Consider the following 24267-nt stretch of genomic DNA (forward strand, 5'->3'; position numbering starts at 1 on the left):
GTCGGCCACCATATTGATTCTGTGACGTGCTCACAATGCAGGAGCATTTATTAGTCCGGTGCGGCGCAGTGCATTCTGGTAGTTTTCTACCTTTTGAGCGAAAGAGAATACCACTGCCCCTTTTCTCTGTTTTTTCTGGCTATGTAGCACTAATTAGTAAAATACTTCTTTAAGGGAGGTAAATAAAAGCAATCAGTAAAATATTATAAAAGCATGTTCAAGTATTGACTTAAAAGTTTTAGCCTTAGCCTTTGCTAGCCTTAGCTAATTGGAAAGTAGTTCCACGGTCCTGATGCCAAAATTCCAATCACCTGCTTTCATTCTGGACTTTGAAATAGCAGATTAGAACCTGCCAAAGGACCTCAGTTCATTATTGCTTTATCTTCAACCTACTCATGCTTTAAAGGTACAGTATTGAAACCAAACTCAGAATCTAATAGTAATTGGTTAAAACTCTGTATGCAGGCCTTCTACCTGTCTGCCACTGAGAGCGGCCATTTCAGGGTGATCTGGGGTGGGACGGCGCACACGAGACTGCCTCCTCTTGCGCCCACTGCGGCTGGAGAGTTTTCCTTGAGAGCCTAGTGCAGAGCTGAAGCCATCCATGGCAACATGCTTATACAAGAGACAGCTGAGAAAGATGCACACATGAATAGGCAGAATCAGCAAGAATAATAAGAGATAATTACACACTCGTCCTGTTTTAGTTGATGTGGAAGCCAAGTCTAACATTGCTTAGCATTCTAGTTAATGCTAGGAATATTTTGGAATTGTTGTTTGCTATCCATTTTGTATACTCTCCGCTAACGTAGTGCATAGTACTTAAAAAATAGGCGATTCCTCTCCTTTCCCTTTGGCATGTAGCAAATCATCTGTAAATTTTAAACCCTCATATTTATCATGATAGATTTCTGTAGGATGTTAGGTTATCAAGCCAATAATTGTACATAGAAAACTTGAGGTGTGAGTGTGGTATGAAGAAAATGATGGATGGCTATGAAAACAAAAGCTACCTATGCATGAGTCTTAAGTATGAAACAGGGACACACCTCAAACATTCTGAACAGAAATGTTAAAGACTTACTTTGTATCTCTGTTTACAGTGGGTAAGTATGTGCAGGGCTGAGTAATTTTCTCCTGCAGCAAAGGTGCCTCATAGTAATCCCGGGGCAGCAGCACTAAATAGTCCTGGAGTGTGAGAGTGACACTGTGTACTTTAGTATTCAGTCTATTGTATGTTTGATATTTTCTCCAATGAACAAAAGAACAGAAGACTCCAATTCATTCCTACATCTTTGTCTTCCTAATGTCAGCTACAAGAATAGGATAAGCGGTTACAGATAATGGATGGATTGATATCTGCCTTATAAACTCACCAGCAGAAGCCCCTCTGCCCTTATGTGAATGATCCATTTCCCAGGGGTCAATGCAAAGGGCTCAGCGAAGCCCTCTCCTGGGACAGTGAGGAAGGATGGGGAGGGACTCTTAGGGAATATTACTTCCTTACTCTGGTCTGACCCTGAAGAACAGCAAGCAGAAATATCTGCTGTGTTACACATTATCAGTTGACAGGTGGGACATCAGCAGCATAAGACACATCATGCACCAAGCTTACATATACTGTAGATGACAAAAAAGGAAATGGGTTGTTTAATGTATTTCTTCAGTGTTGGGTTAGATTTGACAATGTTCATGTTTATGACATGTAAGAGCTGATTTAATGTCAGAGGCAGCCTCACCTTCAGTGCCTTTGTTATTGGTAGCTTTGATGCTACCTGTCACGCTGGTGCTGCTCGGGTTAGTGAACCGCAGAACCACACGGAATAAGTGCTGCCTCTCATCTTTTGGGTCAACATGCACTGTTACTCTGACTTCACTCTGCAGGGACGAGAGTGACACACAGCTGACTGCAATGTCGCGGGTTTGAGTAGACGATGAAGGTATAATGTTAAGAGAAAGGTTCAAAATCATGTCAGGTGGGCAGAGAACTTAAGCAGAGAGAGCAGGTTAATCAACAGACAGCAAGCAGGGTGAAGAGAGAACAATACAGCCAAAGGATGGCAGGCCCTTCACTTACAGTCACAGCAAGACTGAAAACCTGCTTCGTCCACCACCAAGATCCTTGCTCTCACTCGTGCTCTCCCCTTTCTTTGGGGAGTTGAGTAGCGCATTATAATATGGAAAGGGCCAGGAAAGCCAAGGGTAAGCGTGAGGATCACCTCCGGCTGAAGAGAGATAGTGTAAGTTCTAAGAGAGCTGGGGCCAGATGCATACAACTCTGTGTAGACTGACGACTAAAATGTTGTGTACGCACAAAAACAGAAATGTGAATGCACATTATTTTCGTCTGATATATAAAGATGCACGTTCGCCTGATTTTTATGAATCTCAATTACTGTGGAGCTGGGTGCACATGCACGAGCCTCATTTCCACTCTCACAGGTAGCCTTAAAAGGATGTAGAGAACGCCCAAAAGATCTGTTTCCATATCAATATATTCTCACCGCACATTCTTCCTTTATAAATATCAGTTTATGTATGGGAAAAGGCGTACGCATGGTTTTTGTGCGAACCCATCGTTTATACATCTGGCCCCCGGTGTCCACAATCCCACATCAGCCCTGATATAATAGAATATTGTATGCTTTAAGCAGGAATATCAGTGCAGACGTAAAAGCAAAGCATTCATGGTGGCATGAGAATAGACGCTATAAGGTTGTTGAAATGGCAGATATTTCCAAAAAAACTGCCTGGCCATACTGTAATTTATAAGAATAATCACATTAGTGTATCAAATATATCAAGGTACCAATGTAAATATGTACAAACCTGTGCAGGAGACATTACAGCATAACCTTTCCAGCTGAAATCTGGGAACTCTTGGGAGTTATAACCAAAGCGGACTGGTCTGGCATTTGGCGTAGTGCCATCCTCGACCTCAAACTTCAGTTGATGGAGAGTGGGGAAATAGTAACTTGGTGCTGGCCTACAAGGGGCATGGGAATTTGATGAAAACTTTGTTCTATTTGCATAAGAGAAAATATTTAATGTTAACTTTTGCCTGAATCCTATCATTTTTTAAAGCATTATAATTATCTTACTCAGTGCATTCACGGCCAACTACATTCTTCCGACACCAACACTGTCCCGACATCTCATCGCACGCCATGCCAATGGCACCACCTACATCACACTGACAACCTGTCAGGGAGAGTAAAAGTCATTATTTGTGAGTGTGCGTGTACTACTGACCACATCCTGAGTACACTTATACTGTATATCACTGCAACAATGATGAGATGTTAAACCGCTGGAGGTCTGCAGAAACAAGATTTTCTGGTTAACCTGATTTAAACCTTCTGTTGAAGGTAACAGCCTGCATGGTTATTCATTATTCCTCATATTATCATATGCTGTAGTAACATAGTTAACAGTACATACTATGTAAGTGAGATGTGGTGTTAGTTTGGTTAAAAAGATTGTCTTACCTTGACAGCCCAAATACTGCTTTCTCTGCAGCAGGAAGTATCCATCTTTACAGGTGTCACATGCATGTCCACATGCATTAGGTTTACAGTGACACTGTCCACTTTTCTAAACAAACAGATAATCAGGAGAATATAAGACAAACAAAACTGTGGCTGAGCCATTCATTCAAAACTCGCTACAATAACAGTTTCATATGAATCACAATTTGATTAATAGATGTGTATCAGTCACTGCAGGTAATAATGAAATACTCACCTGTTCACACTCTCCAACACCACTCAGGGTCCCTTTCACATCACACCGACACTCTGGTATTAGAGAGTCAGAGAGAGAGATATGGGGGAGAGGTTATGAAAGTATAAAGGTGGATCACCAGTGAATAGACTCTGATTGCAGGATTTTGTCACTTTCATGGGTGAAACGCAACAGCACAAAACCCCACAATCTTTACAGATCTGCACATCAAAGGTCCAAAAGAGCTTTACTGCCACAGCTTGCTTTCAACACAGTGAAAAAAAACTTCCCCTTAATGTCCGGCCACAGTCCACCAGAGGCATTCTTAGGATATTAAAAGTTCTTTTTTCCCTTTTCTTCTTGTCTTCAGGCATTGTGGTAGAGACAACATTCTTGTTCTGCAACATTAGACAGGTAGCTGGCAGCCTGAAGCTGTTCCCTCTCTAGCTGAATAATGGGAGCCACCTTATTATTCTCAAAATCAAGCATTTTCAGAGGATTAAGACAGAGTTATTTTTGTCTGGGTGTAGAAGTCCAGAGGTATTGTTTTTAACATGCCACTAGGTACTTATTACTACAAAGTCACAGCATGAAATCTTACAGGTTTTGCTTGCAGCTCCACACTGACAGCAGTTAACAGGAATTTGCCTTTTTTTTTTTTTTTTTCCTTAGCTCTTAGGGACAGGAAGGCAGATCAGGCCTTGTTGACAGGGTTGTGTTGACATATCCACTGGGTAAGAGGGGCCAAGACCCATATCAGTGCCTTGTCAGATTGCTACTGATTCAATGCAGTGGGAAAAAATGGGGTCAGTGATCCGAACTACTGGTAATACTCCTCGAGAAAATGAATTAGACAGGGGCATTTTTGGCTGACAGGAGGTCAACTAAGTATTTCCTTTTTTCCTATTTTCTTACATCATTCACAAAATTAAGTCATTAACAGTTTTCCGTTCTTTTTAGATTTCCGGTCACTTACCTATACAGCCACGAGAGTTATCTGTATTTAGTTTCCAGTAGAGAGGTTTACACCTGTCACACAGGGTTCCCTCCACGTTTGCTAGGCAGCGGCAGGAGCCCTGAAATAACAGATAAGGAATATATGGACTGTTGAAACTGGTAGCTGCTGTTGAATGCCAGGTTATATTTGTTTAAAAAGAATATTTGTTTAATTGATTGAAATCAGTCACAGGTGCCTACATGTTGTACTACAGAGCCAGTTTTCTGAATGACTAGAAATTTTAAGTTTTTCTTTTTTTCAAACATAGGATATGTTCCAAAATAGAGTGGAGGGATGACCATCCAGAAACTCGTTATTGTTTTTCTTCCTCTTTAAAGCTTTAGTGCGTAACTTTTTTATATTAATGAACGTCCGTTACATTTAAACCATTGCCAAATGAGTTGATACAAAGCAAATTATGATTATCAGCTCCACAAAACTCTCTCTGTATTTCTCAGCATGGCTATGTTCAGAAACTGGTGTTGTCCGACGACTTTCGCACGCAGAAAAATCGAGTGAAGATAATTTCCTCTTCTGAAGCATCCAAAGAAGTTTATTGAGAGTAACATACCGTTCGAGGATCAGTGGCCTCAGTTCCTGCTTGGTTACACACACTGATGGGGGCTGGAAGCACAAAATGAATCCACCACAAAGTCAAAAACATTAGTAAATCAGCAAATTGCATTGTTACTTTCTGCAGCGGACTATCAAGCATGGCTTAAAGGTAGTAAAATATTTTATATCAAGTGGATATTACTAAACCCTGCCACATTAAATACCACTGGTCTAACTGCTGCTCCCAATATGACTTAAATCATGAGTATGATGGTTCCTGATGTGGTTACCTGAGCACTGGGGGAACCTGAGTCCAGAGGCACAGCGATCACACTGCTGGCCCACCACCCCTGGGAGACACAGACACTGACCCGACAGTGGGTTGCATATGCTGCCGTATGAGCCTTCCTGTGAACATTGGCAGACTGGGGACAGAACCAAGTTGAAGTAAGAACTTCAAATGTAAGCATGTAGTTTTATCATCATAAGGGTTAGGTGAATCTGGTATGAAAAAAGGGTTTAAAATGAATCCTGTTTTTTTCTGTTTTCCAGAATCTGATTTCCTTCCGTGATTCCCAGTTGTCTATTCTTGGGAATATGATTCCCTAGAAGGAAGAATATATTTCTCATGCTCCAGCTCTCTGAGAAACGTTGTGTTATGCAGAATAGATTAACAAATAAATGCGGATGACAACATAGGGTTTTACGGGATACTGTGGGAGAAGGAGCATGTTTGCTCCACAGAGTCATGAGAAGAGGCCACAGTAAGCCCAGTGAAACCAGCAGCAGCATTTTTTCCACCAGCACTAAGATCTCATGCACCCGACTGGTCTATCTGTCGTGGTAAGAGGGATCAAAGTCACTCACCAGCACAGTCTGGGTATCCATAGTAGCCTGGTGCACATTCGTCACAATCCTGTCCCGCATAGTTAGGAAAGCAAACACACTGGCCATTTGGACTGCACACACCGTCAGCCACACCAGCCCCATCACAGACACACTCTGGAGGAAGAGAAAGAGGGTCATGAGCTGCTGCTTTTGCAAATTTGCACAGTTAGACACTGCTTATTCCTCATTAGAATCAAAACAATCAGTTATTCAGTTTGTATCTGCATAGGGCTGCAGGGTTCCTTAAAATCGACATAAAATCGTTTAAAGAATACTTTTAAAAAAAACATTCATTTGTATAAACATTGTGCGATTGTTAAAATTTCAGCTGGTGAAAATATAAAAAGGATTTTGTTGGTCTGGGCTACTCAGGAAGTCATTTTAGAGCCTCAAGGTTCAAGTGTCAAAAGTCTTAAGCATAGAGTTTAAAATGGCCCAAAACTTAGCCCTGCTTGAAGTGTACTTGCTCCAGAAACTAGAGTAAGCATGTTAATGCAGACAAAGGGACACTTTTGTTTAACAATCAAGCTAAAGCTCGCTGGACAAACTGTTAAAATTCTTTACACACCAACCTTTACTGTTTATCTGCAATTAGTCCAGAAATATCACTACTGGCTACGTAGCCATATGGAAACAAATCCTTTTGTGACATGCTGTCTTTGTTTACATGTACATCATAACCTCTCGTGGCAATCTACTTAAAAAATAAAGGTCATGTTTAATAATTATTTAGACAAGTTACACTAAATGCTCTTTGGCATGGTGATTCTTTCTCACCCCGACAGTTTGGGAAGGAGTGGTATCCTTGGCGACAGCGGTCGCATCGCTCCCCCTCCACACCCTGACGGCACAGACAGCGGCCTGAAGCATCACACACCCCGTATGCTGTCCCTCTGTAGTCACATATACACTCTGTGCACAAACACATTAGAAATGTTTATTTTAACAATAAAAGTAAACCAATTAAATCCTAGCTAATAGAAATTCAAATGAGTAACCCAGTTGAACCCTGAAGCCTGCTTATAAATGAGACTGAGTTCTTTCTTTGGTCTAGCTGAATAACAGGGAATGACAAATACTTCCGTCAATTGAACTATTCTCATATTGTGGCACACAGTGGTACGGCTACACTGGTGCTCACGTCTTGCCAAGCCTCCCTTGGTATTGGTATGTGAATAGACTTGGCACTAAGACAGGACAGCCACCAGAGAGACTGACACTGCTTTTGCCCCTAAGCAGCTCCAAAACATTAAAATCAGCTTTTCTAAGGCTGCTGATAAAATTCCTTCTCAGTCAGCTCCCAGGGCACGTTCTTCATACAAGTTAAAGGAAAGTTATTGTTTGCTTAGATTCTTTGACAAATGATTAGACAGGACTAAAGGTCTTTGTTTTAATAGAAATGCCATATTACTAATAATGGGTTTTCCAGCTTGGCGGAAACCAGAAAAGGGAATTTATAACAACTAATAATAGACTGGTTAGTTCTCACAGTCCCAACTGACTATTGCTATCATGAGAGGAGAGAGGCCACTTGAACTTAAATCCCCAACCGACAGACATGATAATTTAAGACCATCAGTTTTGCTCTATGATTGCAAGGGATCTGCTTTCACTGAGCAGCAGATTTACTCATTCAGCCATTATATTATACAAGTACTTCAACCATCGCATTCAACCCATAATCATAATATAGGCCTACTGCCAGTTCTGTTTTCATAAGGCCTACAAACATTGTCTGACCTTTAGTCGTGTCTATATACATTAAGCCTTTCTTGACTGCCCCTTGCCACATGTTCATAACATTTAACTCTACAAAAAAACAAGTCAGACTCAGTGGTACCTTACATAGTCCTCCAAAGCACTTTTTAACAACCAGGGCTGCCTGGAAGTAAATGTGACTCAGGTGACATAAAAGGACTGCCCTGTAAAAAAGCTCTTAAAGAGGATTCAGTTTCAGTCTTTTATTTCTTTTTTTAAATACAGTAATGCAAATGAGAAGAAGCAATAAAAATGAGTTAACCGTGTAAACACCTCTAATAGTAGCACAACATATCACACTCACGCTGACAGCTGGGTGAGCCGAAATAACCCATAGGGCAAGCGGTGGGCCCTATCCAGAGAGAAAGGAAAAGGATGGAGAAACAAAGAGGTCAACAGTAAAAGCATTTTAAATGATTGTTTAAATACATCTGTCAAGCTAAATTGTGGTACGAGACACTGCAACATCTCGTTGATTGAACTTACCCACAATAGGTCCTGCAGGGGATTTGGTGGTCGTCTGATATACGGGATATCCTGATTACAAAGGAAAGGCAACGAAATTAAGACATCCACTGATGGGAAACTGTGATGAAGTAAAACCCCAAGTGTCAACTTTATTTATCGCAGTGGGGAATTGCTTTTGCTGTAACATTTAAAATTGACATGATAGAGGCAAACATTATTAAAGGAATACTTCAACATTTTGAAAAATATGCTCATTCACTTTCTTAGTGGTTTCAGTAACTTTAGATAGAGCCAGATAGAGCCAGGCTAGCTGTTTCCCCTTTTCCAGTCATTATGCTAAGCTAAGCTAACTGCTACATATCTAGCATTAACAGACAAAAGAGTAGTATCAATCCTCTTATCTAACTTTTGGTAAGAAAACAAATAAGTCCCAAATAATAAAACTGTTCCTGTAACATTGTGATCCCTATATGTAAAGAATCATAGCCTACTACCAGCAAAAAACTAAATTGACTTTGATCTACTGTATCACACAAAACAGCAGAGAAGAGCCTCTTGAAACCCAGACAGCCTCCTAATGACTCAGCATGTTTAGACAGTTTGTCAGTGCTAACAGACTGGAGATGAGAGACCCAGTTTTAATAACTTCTAGTAATAAATCTATCTATTGCTCATAAAATGCCAAGACGTTTTCAGTCTACAATTAATTTCACGTTATGTGACATAAGAAACATTACACCTGGGGCAGAATACAGATGTGTTGCTTTTTCATATATTATAGCTGAATAAAACAAGCACGAATGTTAAGGATGATACCACAGGTCAAGCAAAGTGGTTTAGAGTGAAAGGTATAATTAGGATTAGGGAAAAAGAAATGTAACTCTTTACATGGATAGGGTGCCTCTCTATGATCCATTATATGGACTAGTTAAACTAATTCAAGTTAAATTTAAAGTTTTAAAACATAAATGTCCCCTCAAAGAAAACAAGTGACCGTCAGTTTAGAAGTTCAAATTCCAGGAAAACAGAAGCTGAATGCTGTAGCAAGTTCAACTAGAGACCTTAGAAAGGACTTATGTCAGTCAAAGACTGGAAGAACAAAATACTCAAAAAGATGGAAGATGAAAGACTGGGTGGCTTATATCTGCACCCTGGCAGGCACCTGAGTCTGTAGCCAGATCAGAATGAGATAAGATGGGGAAATTCTCCTTGTGTGTCTAATATCTGAGTTTAAGACGAAGGTGTGGCATGTGGAACAGTTAGTCAATACTGTAGCATGTGCATACATCCTCCTGCATGCAGCCCTGCAGCATTAAAGACATACTTCTTTGATTATATAATAATAACAAGTCCAAAAAAGTTATATTCCTCCCTCAAGGGGAAAACTGACAGACTGAAACAGAAAAGGGCCAAAAAAGGGTGAACATGAAACTGATTCAAGACATCAAAGAGTGGGCTCAGTTTCACCTGACTGTGTATACCTTGATACACTGAGCTCCCAAACGCAAACATTTTTATCTGTTGCCCATGATTCAAAGGGACAAGGGTAAGGGTAAAGCTAAATTGGGTATCTTGTATGTGATAAGAGAAAAAGAAACTTACGAATGCACTGAGGGTAGTAATAATATCCCTCAGCACAGCGATCACAGTTTTCTCCAGCAAATTGTGGCTTGCAGATACACCTTCCAGACCCCATTTCACAGCCGACTGTAGTCCTTTCATCACACCTGCAGGCTGGTGGGGTTGCATGTTTTCTTTATCAATTAACATTTACAGACAAATGTGCACCTTCAGATGCATTGATGTAGACTTTTAACATGGACATCCATATGCATAAACACCTCACAGAATTACTGGTTGTGGCTAGGGCTGGGTACCGAATTCAAGACTTTTTAGGCACAGACCAAACTGCCTCTAAAGTATCGAGTATTGAAAAATGCCTCATCATTCAATACCCAATTTCAATACCTAAGGAGACAAGCACAGAGATAGGACTCACAAAGTAAATAAAACGATTTGTGCCGTAATGTGTAATGTTGTAATTTCTTTTTGTTTTATAAAATTGGCATCGAAGTAAAAAGTATTGTTTAGGAACCAGTATCGAAGTCACGGTATTGTTATCGGTACCGGTACCAACTTTTTTTGAATGATACCCAGCCCTAGTTGTGGCAAAAAGACATTTACTGTACATGACATACAATATAAGTTAAAAGCACAGAAAGCTTTCAACTATTCTATCGATTATCTCAAAATGAGAGATCTCAGAAGAAACAATGATTATTGAACCTTTAGTGACTCTGCTTTTGCAAAAACAAACACCTTCTTCTGCTGAGCTGACTTAATTGATTTTATGGATTTTATGGTTTACTTTTCAAAGTGCTCAGGGCAACCAGTTTAATTCCACTACTCTCTAATGTCCAAACACAACTGGCAGCTATTTATATGGCGAGCAACAGCCATGGACCATTAAAGTAATGTCAACAAGAGCGGAGCCCAATTTAGCAATAATATAAGCAGTGGTGCCATTGGTGCTTGTGCCATGATGCCATTTGTGTCCGTCTCAAACAAGACAATGATGCCTCTCTGTGAATATAACACTGTTTTGGCTTCACTTGTTCGTCATACATACTGCAGGTCAAATACCTACATGGTGAGACGTTATATTTCTATTACATTATCTAGTGCTATAGCCTGGAAATTTGACAGATGGCAAAGTTCAACCCTAACAAGTTATATCCTCGTAATGTGCTTCCATTGCATTAATTAAAGCAGCTGCAGAAACTGATTTGAACTGGTACCTGAAGAATTTATATCCATTTAATATCATTTCCACATCCATGTCTAGCGATACAAAATGAAAACAAATTGCAGCACTTGCACACAATGATCAAAAAATGAAGTAACACAAAAAGGAGAATTTAAAATTGTGCATTACAATGTTACATTAAATCAAGGGGACAAACACAGAAAATGCAACTCACGTATGCATCCGGTGGGAGACTCGGGAGGTACTCCATAAGGTCTGTAGAAACCTTCAAGGCATTGCTCACAGTTCACTCCAGCAGTGTTGTGCTAAAGAAGAACACACAAATAATGTGTGAGCCATAACTCTTACATAATGAGCACAAGAGTCTTCATTGCTCTGCAACTTATAATCTATCATTTAAAAAGCACATTGACGCATTTGACAGGACACATTGCTTTCATACACTCTTTGCATCTGTATCATAGTCCAGAGGGACGCTTACACTTATCCTGAATAAACACTTAATAAACTTTTTTTTGACGAAAGAAAATTAAACAAAATCAATTTCTTGGAGTAGTAAGAGCAAATGGAAAAAGTTTGTTTCAACATCACAAACCCAAAATGGTGCAGCAGTATCAAATGCTCCATAGAGGACTCCATAAAGATACACATAGACAACATCGTATTTTTCTATAATTTTGTATACCTTCCACCTCTCCTACAACCACACACAGGAATCAGTTTAGACTTGACATGCATTTCATACCTGGCAGTTGATGCACACTCCTCCTCCGTCGTACCTTCCGAAGGTGTCTAAACTTGCTCCCCTCTTTTCCACCTCTTGGTCATAATAACAGTCAAAGGCATGGGAGAAACACTGGCAAGCTGAGGAGGAAACCCCCGAGACAGACGCACACACGCACACACACACACACACACACACACACACACAATTACTCTATACGCCTCAGCAGACTACCCCTGTCAGTGTTTAAGCACCTTAAGCTACTCATTCTCAAAAAAAGAGTTTTAAGTCTGGGTGTTAAGTATGAAGAGAAACTATAAAATCCAAATTAAACAAGAAGGCACATCCTCTTCCTCTATACCACCCCTGTCTCATTAAAGTTTATGAATGGTTAGGGTGCATTTCCACTGCATAAGTGCACTAATTAGAGTCTTCTTCATCTTTCTCTCTGTTTTTTTGGGGCTGCAACAAGGTCATTTTTCATGAAGGTAAAATTTGCCAACAGTCCAAAGCAATTAGATTCCAGGTAACACAGGCTCTGCTGGCTGACTGGGTGGCTCGCCAATAAACTGACATTGGGGACTATCTGGCAGGCTGGCGCGGGCCTGGCTACCTGGCTGACTAGCTGGCTAAGCTGGCAAAAAAGCTGTTATCCTGGAGCTAGTATAACAAAACAGCTGTTATCCTGGAGCTAGTTGTGCACTGTGCTGTTCTTCATACATACCATATGAGGAATGTCCTCTCAACTCTTCAACTGAGGCTCTCTACAATACCATAACAGGGCATCCACAACAGGGCTTAAATATCAAGAGGACACTTTAGTCCGCTCTGGGGGCTGTAATTTATGGAGCCAGCAGCGTGGGGAGAAGCAGATTGTGGTTTTGTTTACACACTGAATGAACCATTGTACATGTACACTTACGATGACACTCATTGGAGCTGTCAACAGTCGCGACACGCCATGGCTTCTGGTTAAAGCCTGGGCAGCAGCGGTCACATGTCTCACCACAAGTGTTGTGTTGGCACTCACACTGGAGTCTACAGACGGGAGATACAGAGACACCTGGATTTAGTAATGTTCACATTTTAATTTGCAACAAAACCAAAACTTTCTTAAACTTACATTAATTTATTTTGTTACCCACTTGGGGGCAGCAGAACAAGCTGTACACACAGACATATTCTTACCTTTTCAAAGTGTTATGGCAAACGCTTGTCTATTTATACAGCGGACACAACATTAGCATTCATTTGGAGTCAATGTTTCAGATAACCTGATGAATGTAAGTCCAACATTCTACTTATAGCTCTTTTTTGGTCTCCACCAACTCCTGAGAGTAGTATCTGACTTTTTAGCTGCCAGCTAGCTAGTGCTAACTTTGTCTGTCTGTCATTTGGTGCTGGGCAAGTATCAGAGCTGTTTTCTGAAAACAGTGAGACAAAACCAAAACAGTAAACCTGTGAGCCAAAAAAAACAATACAATGAGCTGAAAGACACTAAAACGCTCTGTACTGCTGAAGTGAACTGCATAGTCAGGTAATAATTCTGTGAGTTTGTCACTCCAAACAACACTTTTCACATTATGCAAAGTCATTTCATCCATTGTTAATATAAAAACATTGATAGGAGCAGCTTTAAGCCAATGGGAACATTCATTTAAAATGCCCAAGTTGGTAGTAAACAATAAAGCAACAATGAAGCATCCATGAATGTTATGTTATTCTGTTATTTAGCTGTTCAGAATACAGAGGGCAACAGAGCAGCACTTTATCACACATCTTGCCCTTTTACCAACTATTGACAACGTCACAGCCAGTAAACAGAGTAATTAAAATAATCTGCTCCCCTTTACAATGGTGATGTCAATGTAAAAACATATGAGGTAATTGTCCTTCCTCAGAAACAATTCACTATCACTAAAATCACTAGATCTGGCAGCATCTCTGTGGTCTTTGCCTCTATGTTTTCAGCATTAAGTCATCTCAGTACACTGTTTATACACAGAAGCCCATTGTCCAAAAAGACTATTCACTGCTGTTAATGAATAAACACATGAAATGGATTTACTGGTTGAAGCTATACTTCAAAGTTAACTTTTGAAATGCTTATTAGGAACCGGTTCAGGTTATAATTAATGAGTGATGAAAAATGCTTTAACCACACACAAGTATTGTGTCAAAATAATAGCATTGCATAATATTAAGAACATTACTAACCTCTTTGGGTTGTCCTGGTTACGCCCCCCACCACACACGTGTGCATGGCCATGGCAAACACAGCGTCCACCAATGCTGATGTCTTTGATACTATAGTAATACTGTCAACAAATAGGGGAAATGTTATCTCCAGCTACATTTTCAAAGTAACAGCTATGTTATCTGCAACATCACCCACACTAGAACAAATGTCTGACTTTGCTTGTCAGAAGAAGTGAGTCACACGTTTTGACTAGTAGAAACTTAAACCATGATCCATTTGCCAAGGCTAGTTTTATGAGGTGAATCAGTGTGAAAAAAGAGATAAGATAAGAATGAACAGCTGACATCACTGAGCTATTCTCAGCATGTCAAATAAAGATGAATTAATGATGAGGATACATTTCTGGAATTCCATCTTTAAGAGATTTACTTTATACAATTTCACTAAAGCTATGTTACAGGATATATTAACATACATGATCCTGCTGTAAGGAGAAATGTCATATTATGCACCTGCAGTCCTAGCTGTCTCTACAAAAGGAATTATTATGATGACTGGACAGACAGATATGGCATTAGGCTCTGACAAGGATGAATGTGTGAGATGGGGGGAGCAGGTCAGTGTGTTTGTGTCAGCAAAAAGGAAGCTGGAGGGTAGGTGGTGCAGAGTTGTAAATGTGGCTTGCCCAAATGGGAAACAAGAGTCTGCCAGCATGACACCTTTGTGTGAGGTCGTACAGTATGTGCCTCACCCTGCGTGTGACGGTAGGATCTCTCTGGGCCTTGGAGATCAGGTGGCCCAGCAAGGTGTTGGTGCGGAGAAAGCGCAGGCGAATGTTGGTGGCCTTTGTGAAGTCCTGCAGCACTGGCGAGTAGGTGAAGTTTTTGGACCCCGGCCGACCGTTGACCAGAGACACCACAATCTAGACGTCACAAATGTATTTATTTCACAAGATTGTTTCTGATACCTCATAAACTATCACAATTTTGGTATAGTTTTCCTAGAACCTAATACGATATTTTACCTCTCCGTTCTCCAAAGGGACGATCCGTGAGTAGTCTGTGGTGCAGATCTGGTCATCATCATGCACTATACGAGCATTGGGGTGCTTTCCGAACTTTTCAATACACTCACGCTTTGAATCTGCCAAAAAGAAATGTTTTAATTAAAAGCCTTTTAACTTCTCACCCCATATTCCATTTCATTTTAATGTAAAAATAATAATATTATCCCATGGATGACTTCTGTAAAGCTACTCTCTATCGGCAATTATTATAACACACCAATACTTAGTTACTGAAACATTGACTGTTGTGTTCAGGTGCTTGCAGTCTGATATGTAAGAGACAAATTGATTTATCAGGATTTAAAAAATGAAAATAAGTTAAATATGTAATGTTTGAAATTTCTTGCATTGATACGTGTGTTTTTGTACTATTGTTATTTGTACAATTATAGGATGAGTAACATTCAGTTACAACATTTGCGAAAAAAGAAACAAAGCCCAAAAAAAAGCATTAAAACTTAGTGAATGAATGATGAGAGTTGTGGAGTCTCTGCACGAACATGAACTTGGATCAAGTAAAAATGATAGCAAAGAGAAACTCTTATATTATAAATCTGATGAGTCACAGCTGTGTCTCCTGGCAATCTGTGTGCACAGGTGCCTCCTGGATATTAGACTTCACTGCTCAGATGTGCCAATTCAGCAAATCGAGAGTATGTTTTCAGGTGTGAAGTTCAGGTAATTTGGATATTGTATGAAATAACAGGCGTGGAAATTAAGTTTGAAATATACTGCATTCCACCACTTGCCACTTTTTACACAAAATTTACCCCCAAAGCATAAACGTTTTAAGCCTGACATTTATCCTGGAATTCATTCAATGTTCTGTGGTTACTTCTGATTTCCTCTTTTTTCCTCACACTTCCTGTCTTAAATTCTTAAGCAGGCTGATCATTCTGCCAGGATTAAATGTGCACTATTAAACAAATTCTAATCTGTCCTCACAATGGGTCTTTTTCAGAGCAGACATTCTGACTTGTCATGGCAGGAAAGACACAGGCGTAATTAATAACGATAATAATGGCTACATTCCATTCAGCAGTGCCAGTCTTGTACTCTACATGATGGATTTCTGGCATAGCTTAGTGGGTCATTGTTAGTTACACCTGTGCATTTCCTTAAATAGAGTCATAATGTCTGCAATAAAAAAAGCATTTTTTTTAAACAAAATTTGCTAATTATGATTTAACAATTGTTTATTACAAAGACAAGATAATCCCCCATATCTGTGTTTTTGTGATTCTAACAAGGTTTTGTTAATGAGTGGTTGCTGCTGTTGTGTTTTTGCACTGTACTTCTTATGAATCACTTTCCAATGTCTTCTGTGTATTCCAAACACACCATCTGAACAGAAATCCTGCTAACTCGTGCAATAAATTAAACAAAAAGTGTAAAAGCTGTCATCAAGTAGGGATCACTATGGAATTGTACAGCCGATGAATAGCAGACATTAATTTACAAGAATATAATTTACTTAAAAAATACAAACATGCATTCCAGATTTACTAGATTAACCTACAAATCACTGACAGTTGGGGAACTGGCAGGTTATATGTGTAAGCAACTTTTACTGTTGATTTCCAGCCCAAAATCTGACCATCTGACTTGTTTTTAAGAATACAACGAAAACTGTAATGTTGCAAAAAGACAATCACATAGGAACTTACGTGCAAAATACTGCCAGGGTATGAAGGTTCTCCCGTTGTCTACAGAGCGCTCGAGCACCCAGAGGTCAGGTCGAGGTGAATTAGCAAACTTGAGGAGGACGTACGCCACATGGAAGAGCTAAAAACCAGAACACAAAGAGCAGGCTAAACAAAAAGCAGTCACTGCTCTAAACGGATTTTGGCATTATGATGTAGTTTCCTGTGCTCTCATTGCTCTATCAAGTAAGGCCCCAGTCTTTTGGCCCGCCAGCTCTTACAATACCCTTATTTCCTTTCTTGTGAAAGCCGGGGCACAACATCAGCTTTGTTGTTGTATCTCTGCGATCACCACAGAACTAACTAACTTTAATTAGGATTTTGCAATCACAATGAATCAGGGCCTGCTCTGAGCTTTTATTCTCTCAGCTTGACTTCAGCCCTATCTGTGTGGCCATACAGCAATCAATTCACCAACATTTGTTAGCATAAAGTCAATAAAAGTGGTGCAGGTGCAGCCAGGTTAGTGAAAAGACATCAGCTAAGCCCACATGATCTGTGTCTGTTCTCTGAACTCTCTATCATCACCTTTCATCAGAATATACAGTCCATAGAAGAGCAGAAAATGATGCCAATGATTGTTTCTGCCAACACTGAGCTTTCTGTCAGGCTCAGAGCAGTATGTTTCCTTTGCAGTTCATCAGCATCCTCATCAAGCCCTAAAAGCGGGTGACTTCAGCTTGATTGAACATTGTACATGGAAAAGTAATTTGTGATAGTCAAAGCTGTCTTTGTTATCATCTGGCATGGACTTGGCGTGGCTTGGAATTTAAACCCTGTGACACCAACCTGCACGTGACATCTACAGTGTCAACAAAAAGCCTCACCTACACCTGACCACCACACCCTTGTCTTGTTTCTGTAATGCTGAAACAGAGTTTATCTCCATGCTATTTCAATGTTGGCTTAGATCCAAAAGCAACATTTATTTAATGTTTCAAAAACAGGGTACTATAGGCATATTTGCTGAACCTATAGTACCTGCCCTCAGGATTGAAATGATGAATGAAATAAAAGACATTTACAGACTGTCTTCTCTTTGAGAAGGAGGAAGGCAGGCCCACACTCGTCTAGCATCCCTCAGCGCCTTGATGAAAACCCCCAGCGGGCATTTGAAACATTCAGATTGTCTCTCCTTGGATTAGGCAGGGAGCTATGCTAACACGTATAGCAAAGCAAAGAGTATTGGACTGTGTCAAGAAGGATCCACAATTATCTTGATTGATTTCTCCCCCCAACCCTGAAACGTAACGGCCCGAAGTTCAAGGAGCTCTTGCGTTGATGGATTGTGTGAGAGCTCAGAGGTCAGCTGGGGAACTGTCTGGTCGTTTTTCTCTGAAAACTGTCAACAATCCCTGATAACTAAACTAAATCATTAGGATGCAAATAGCCTTTTTTGACTGTCCTAATCACTGTTGTCATTGAGCAAAACAGTCAATCTATAAGTAAATAAAACATCTTAAAACGCCTCTTTCTGAGCTCAACTTTAAATGGGGTGTGTCTTGAAATTAATCAGAACACACTTCCACCCACATGCAACAGGATGTGCAAAAAGGGTAAGGGGGCATGCAAACAAGATGTGGGCTGTCATCCATCTAAAAACAGAAGCAAGGCTTTTTCAGAGGAGCTGCCTTCTATCAATATGCTGGTTCCACTGAGGAACAGGAGGAAGTTTAGTTCGCACGGGCTGTGATGACGTCAAGGGAAAGCCGGGGAAAGGGAGGCAGGAGAGCAAGATGGGGGAGGGTAAAAAGGGTAGGGGTGGCTAGAGACGTGATGGCTGGCATCCGGACCCATCTCAGATTCCAAACATAGCGCCACATTCCCCTTCCCTCCAAATGCCCCCAAAGCAGAGCATGCCACTGCTTTCAGGAACCTGTCACAGACAGCAATGCACAGCAGTGAAAATCTTCTCCACCACTTGTTATGGGGTACAGATAAAGATGGTAACAACAAGATATTCTCCTGGTTTCCAAGAAGGATAACAATGTCCTCACCCATAAAAGAATTCCATTGCTGTCCTGGTACAGTACAGACACCAAAATGTATGCTCTCAGGGGATTTGTGGGGTTGGCTAGTGGCACATTTGCAGTAGTCTGCAAGTCATTCAAGCAACATGTTTTAGCACACATTTGTTTCAGAATGGGTGAGGCTTTACCTAGTGCTGGCTGGGTATCATTAGAAATACTGTTGCCAATATGATAACTACGATCAGACAAAATCATTTGATGCCAACTTTTTGTAATGGACATTTCACTTACTACTAAAAGCATACTGATGTTTGGTACCTTTGCCTACTGGTGAGGAACGGTGATACTGTTCTGTGTTTTGTTCACTGTATATACTTAGAAAAATTTTAAAGTATTTTTAAAAATGAACTTTAAACTTAAATAAATCAGAAAACACTGAAATAGACAATCTGACCACTTCTTATTTACTCTCACTCCTATGGAAACTGTGTAAATTCTGTGATCTAGACACTAACGCAAACCTCATGCATCCAACTTTACTTAATTCTCATCCAGCCTGACTGTGGTGATGCCATTCACTGTGGTATCTAACACTGACTTGATGCCAGTAACTGAGTGATGGTGAGAAGAATCCTCCGGAAACAAACCCAGTGAGAAACAGACAGCATGATCTTGGAAGACAGGGCCAGTCCTGGCACGGCTTCGCTTAATTTTAGGCCTGTCTCTCCAACTGTGTGCTGCCAGTCTAAACAGACACTCTTGAAATATGTCCAGCACCTACGTATTGTTTGCAGGGAGCCTGAAATACTGCAATGGTATGCTAAGCGCACCAATGAAGGATTCCAGTGGCGTACAAAGACATGAAACAGATTGCCAGGCTTGTGGCAAACACACTTGGAATAACATTTGAGCAGAGCAATCTTCTGCCCATCCCTGCATCTGCAGCCCTTAGGCCCTAGACAACAGTGTTATGCCAAGATGTTTAGTGTAGGAGGCTGTGGGTGGGTGTCAAAAAGGTCAGGGGTTGAGCTGTGGCAGGTATGAACTGTTTGACACGTACCCTCTCAGCCTCCCCACCCCATCTCAAATTCCAGACCTTGACCCCTATAATAGTGTCACATATACAAGGTATACGTATCCAGACCTCCTCTAACCTTCCAATTAACACAACATGGCAACACAGTCAACCAAGTCCCTCTTGACCAAACACCATTTTAACAACAGCATATTACACTTGTTGCAACGTGTAAATGCTTTCTGAAAAAACACACAGCCACACTCACAATCTTTTGACCCCTGGCATTTCATGCCTAATGGGTATTTGCGTGTGTGTTATCATTTCTGGATTATTGACCTCTGACCGTGAATCTGTACAGTTTGTGTGTGTGACAGCTCAAGAGTGATAAATGTGCACCTTGAAGTGTGAACTGCAGCAGCACTGCTTCACTCTGGTAAGCAAAAACCTAATATTATCATACCGAATGTTTAAAACAAACGAGACTACTGTTAGCAATGTGGCGACAACGCGCATTGACACCCTAAATTATTTATTGTTGTTGCCGTCTTAAGACCATTTCAAATAAAATATAAAACGTGCACTGGAAATAGTTACCAACCCTGCCTTTAAGTCCTGTTCCACCATTGACAATTTTAAAACAAATTTAAAGATCCACCTTTCACTTGCTTGTAGTTTAGTCTGAGGCTGCCCCTTGGCTTTTGTCAAGTCCCCTCTTAACTTATTTTCAACATCCTCTTATTGCTTTTTAATCTGTTGTTGGTTTTGTTCTATTTCTCATAACTTCCTATTTTATTACTTCGACTTTGATTTCATCATTCTACTTTTTTTCTTTTTTGTTGTTTTTTGCTTTTTCTTAGCTCGTTGTTTTAGGTTTCTATTTTAGTCGTGCCTTCTCTTCATTATTGTTTTATTGTATTACATTATGTATTATTTCCTTTGCTTTTATGCACCTTTTATTTCTTTAATCATGTATACCTGTACTGAGGCAGATCCTAACCCATCTGCCTAGATTGAAAAGCACCTTGGGTCTACTCCTGTTGTTTTCAACTGTGCTATATAAATAAAACTGACTTGACTGATTGCGTGACCCTTTGCCAGTTGCTCCTGCTGCCGTGCCTGCCACGTGGATCTCTTCAATTATAATCTCTTTGTATTAATCAAATGAAGTGTACTGTAAAGTGGACTGGTTAGGAATTTCTCCCAGCCCTCTCAATCAGAAACTATGGTGCCAGTGATTATTTCATAATCTATGTAGTCAATATTATAATGGTATTGTATTGCCCTAATAGCAGGTGTTGTGTGCTACCATGTGAAGATGAGATGTGTAGACACAGTACATAACATCTAAACCGTATATCTAATCGTATCTGATGTTAGACAAGCAGGATGTAAGCTAGCAATCTAACATCAATAAGTACATTTTCCGCAAGTGCAGTCAAGAAGCAGATATTAAATATCCTAATCCCAAATTCCAACCAAAGGGCACCACAGAGCCAAGAGGAGTAAATCTACAGTGAGATCAGAATACTGACGAATAGAAGCCATCTGAGCGAGCTCCTGAGAGTCAGTCTGATGTGAGTTCAGAGGAATGCAATTCAAAGGAGAGGAGGCATCACCTTCTGTTGGAGTGGATCAGCCCTGCCAGACAGAGCATACTGCAGCACAGTGGGGTGGACCAGTTGGCCTCCAGTTTGTAACAATGCAATGTACAACTGTTTGTCTGTGTGCAACAGGTGGGTGGTGGATGGGGAGAGGGGTAGTCTGGTGTATTTTTCTCTGTCTCCATGACAGAATTAGTTATATGGTGACAAAGAAATGTTGGCCAAAAGTCACAAAAGACTTGTAGGTGTAACAGAATACATAGAGTATATACAAGTCCCTACTTGTAAGCAATCTTCACATTGTAAAAGCCTGAGGTGCAGCTGTTCAAAAATTGTCTGTTTGCTTTTCTACGTTGAACACAACACGTTTGCCTGTTTATGAAATGTCATTATTAACCTTAAGAAGCAATGCAGAGTTCAAATGGGCTATAACAAAAAGTATTAAAGATCAATTTCAAGTCTTAGAAGTTGATAAACAAGTGAGACATTTTGTATTTTCCAATTCTTTTTGTTAGTTACCTTGCACACAGCTGGATTCTCGCGATATCGTGTGTGTGACGGCCCAAACTGTTCGTTCAAAACAACAATAGCGGATGTAATATACAGATGGTTCATCCAATCACCTTTTGAAAGTGCCCGCCCTTTTCCAATGACGGCTTCTTAGATGGTTCTGTGTTAACACACCATCTGGTGCGTCGTTAGGTTAATATGTTAGCAATACTCTTGATTCAATTATGACTCTTTGCTGCATTTGGTTCAAGACCAACATATGTTTTTTTACTTAAACACATTGAGCACAAAACGTAAAGATTCAAGATTTCAATGTTTCAGTACAACATGTGTAGGAAAACTATTGCAATATTATTCTGATGCAGTATTTCCTCCACCTCTTGCTTCACTTCTCGGTGTACTACTATTCATGAAACTGTCTTTTCAAACGGGTCTAGGAAAACTCCTGCTCTCCAACACATCCTATTACATCAATGCCTGCGTCAGTAAACCTCAAACCAATGATTAGCATTTCCACATATGACAAAGGCCTTAAAAAGGTGAACAGATCATACGTTAACCTCCACAAGCTTTCCACATCGGAGCTCCAGATTTAGGAGGAACTGCAGTCCAACAGGCCGCAGTGATGCCACTGCTATGCTGCTAACTAGCACGAGGTGTAGTAGTAAATAGCTGCTGGATGGTCTGGCGCCTCAAGCAGCCCGGCTAAAGATGGCCACTTACATCACCTCCATCGTCACCACAGCAATAGGCACATGTCTAACAGCCAATTATGTCTCTAGGGTCAGACTGAGCCAGCTGCACTGAATGACAAATCTTTATTATCAAGCATATACAACAAAATAAGATAGATTTTCAACTGAAATGTAATATGTTCTTTGTCTCAGTTTACATATTCAAAACACATGACACCTCAATTAGGATTATAGCCTCCACATATTTGCTAACCACCTGTTGTATGATTTGGATGGATGCAGCAACACACAAGTGCGCACATGATCATACATGCATGCACGCAAGCAAGCATCATAAAACAAGGGAAAGTGGAATGTTTTCAGTCTGAGACTTGTGTGTTTTCTGTTTAAGTACTTTCTCACCACCAAATTACACCATCTCTCCATTTCTACCCATTTATCGAGTGAAAAGAGAGGGTCAGGTCACTTTCAGAGAGGCTTAAAAAGAACCAAACCTTTGTAAGAGTCTGAGAGCACAGAAAGGATGTCACACAATACCGCCTAGAAGGATTCTAACACAAAAGGGGGCGACGGCTGCAAATAAAACATTCAGACCAACTTTGGCGGAAGGTGGACCCCTGAGAGAGGGGATTTGGTTCCAGGGGAATGTCTATAAAATTGAGTTCTTTTGAGTTGAGTTTTGAGTTTTGTCTCTTGACGATTGCAGAACTGTGAGCGGTGCCAAAGCCATTGCATTAACCTGAACCAGATCATGTCAATGTTCTTGCACTTACTCACATCCCCTGCAAAGTAAAAAGCATGTATATCTAAAATAATAGGCTGCTAAGCAAATAACCTATATTGCACAGATAAACAACAAGATATTCGACAATCAGTCCCAATAAAGCCACAGAACTACCACACAAACCACAACATCATCATCAACAACACAATAAACACCACCTACACCTATAAGATATACAGATATAATCCATAGCTTTAACCTTCATATAACATGCCAGTTAGATATATTGAACATCAATCCAGCAACTAATCAGAACATCATTTAAACCAATAACGTCTGCTGTTCATTTAGTGACTGACGCCCACAAATCAAAAGCAGCTCAGTCTCATCAGATGAGAGACTGAGAGCAGTAAGCCCTGGTATGTTTGTCTCACATGGTCTACTCTGGGCTCACTCAGGCAGATAAGCACATGTGGTCAGGGCTCCTAAAATACATTCCCCAGAAAAAAAGGAGTGACTGGCTGTTTGATATGTGGTGTAAATGTTTACCAGAACAATGGCTTGCCTACTGTGTTCTGTAAATAGTTTAACAGGGGCAAAAGTTCCTGGAAAAGTAGCCATGTATGTTGGTGGGCACAGATATCTATAATGGGATGGATAAGAAAGGTTTTACTGGTTCTTGACATATAGATTAACAAAATTGCAAAGAGATAAACACATACAAGGCAAAAGCTGTTTTAGTGGAAATCATTTAAGATATGATCTGTGCTCCCACAATTATCTACTTACCTCATTATGAGCCAAATTATTCTAGAAGTAAACAAGGTATTTACGCCAAACACCATCTTTATCTATACAGAAGCCAAATGAAGATTATTGAGGTCATTTCCTGACTCAAGG

At 40.3% G+C, this 24267-nt stretch overlaps 1 protein-coding gene across 3 annotated transcripts in view; it reads right to left on the minus strand.

Moving 5' to 3' along the window:
* Window positions 1-24267, minus strand: part of LOC116046047 (laminin subunit alpha-3) — a 55202-nt gene that overhangs the window by 27390 nt on the left and 3545 nt on the right. For all 3 annotated transcript variants that reach the window (XM_036004772.1, XM_031294175.2, XM_031294176.2), the window contains exons 3-25: window positions 16814-16931; window positions 15105-15223; window positions 14832-15002; window positions 14098-14198; window positions 12803-12918; window positions 11902-12020; window positions 11371-11461; window positions 9992-10123; window positions 8408-8458; window positions 8226-8273; window positions 6941-7075; window positions 6143-6277; window positions 5566-5700; window positions 5292-5344; window positions 4700-4799; window positions 3745-3797; window positions 3489-3594; window positions 3102-3201; window positions 2830-2986; window positions 1740-1878; window positions 1377-1519; window positions 1085-1188; window positions 475-631 (exon numbers count right to left, since the gene is read on the minus strand). In XM_036004772.1, the coding sequence (XP_035860665.1) occupies window positions 475-631; window positions 1085-1188; window positions 1377-1519; window positions 1740-1878; window positions 2830-2986; window positions 3102-3201; window positions 3489-3594; window positions 3745-3797; window positions 4700-4799; window positions 5292-5344; window positions 5566-5700; window positions 6143-6277; window positions 6941-7075; window positions 8226-8273; window positions 8408-8458; window positions 9992-10123; window positions 11371-11461; window positions 11902-12020; window positions 12803-12918; window positions 14098-14198; window positions 14832-15002; window positions 15105-15223; window positions 16814-16931 (2583 nt within the window). The remainder of the gene's footprint in view (window positions 1-474; window positions 632-1084; window positions 1189-1376; window positions 1520-1739; window positions 1879-2829; window positions 2987-3101; window positions 3202-3488; window positions 3595-3744; window positions 3798-4699; window positions 4800-5291; window positions 5345-5565; window positions 5701-6142; window positions 6278-6940; window positions 7076-8225; window positions 8274-8407; window positions 8459-9991; window positions 10124-11370; window positions 11462-11901; window positions 12021-12802; window positions 12919-14097; window positions 14199-14831; window positions 15003-15104; window positions 15224-16813; window positions 16932-24267) is intronic.

Source organism: Sander lucioperca, chromosome 9 (assembly GCF_008315115.2).
Source record: "Sander lucioperca isolate FBNREF2018 chromosome 9, SLUC_FBN_1.2, whole genome shotgun sequence".
In the NCBI taxonomy this organism is placed as follows: Eukaryota; Metazoa; Chordata; class Actinopteri; order Perciformes; family Percidae; genus Sander; species Sander lucioperca.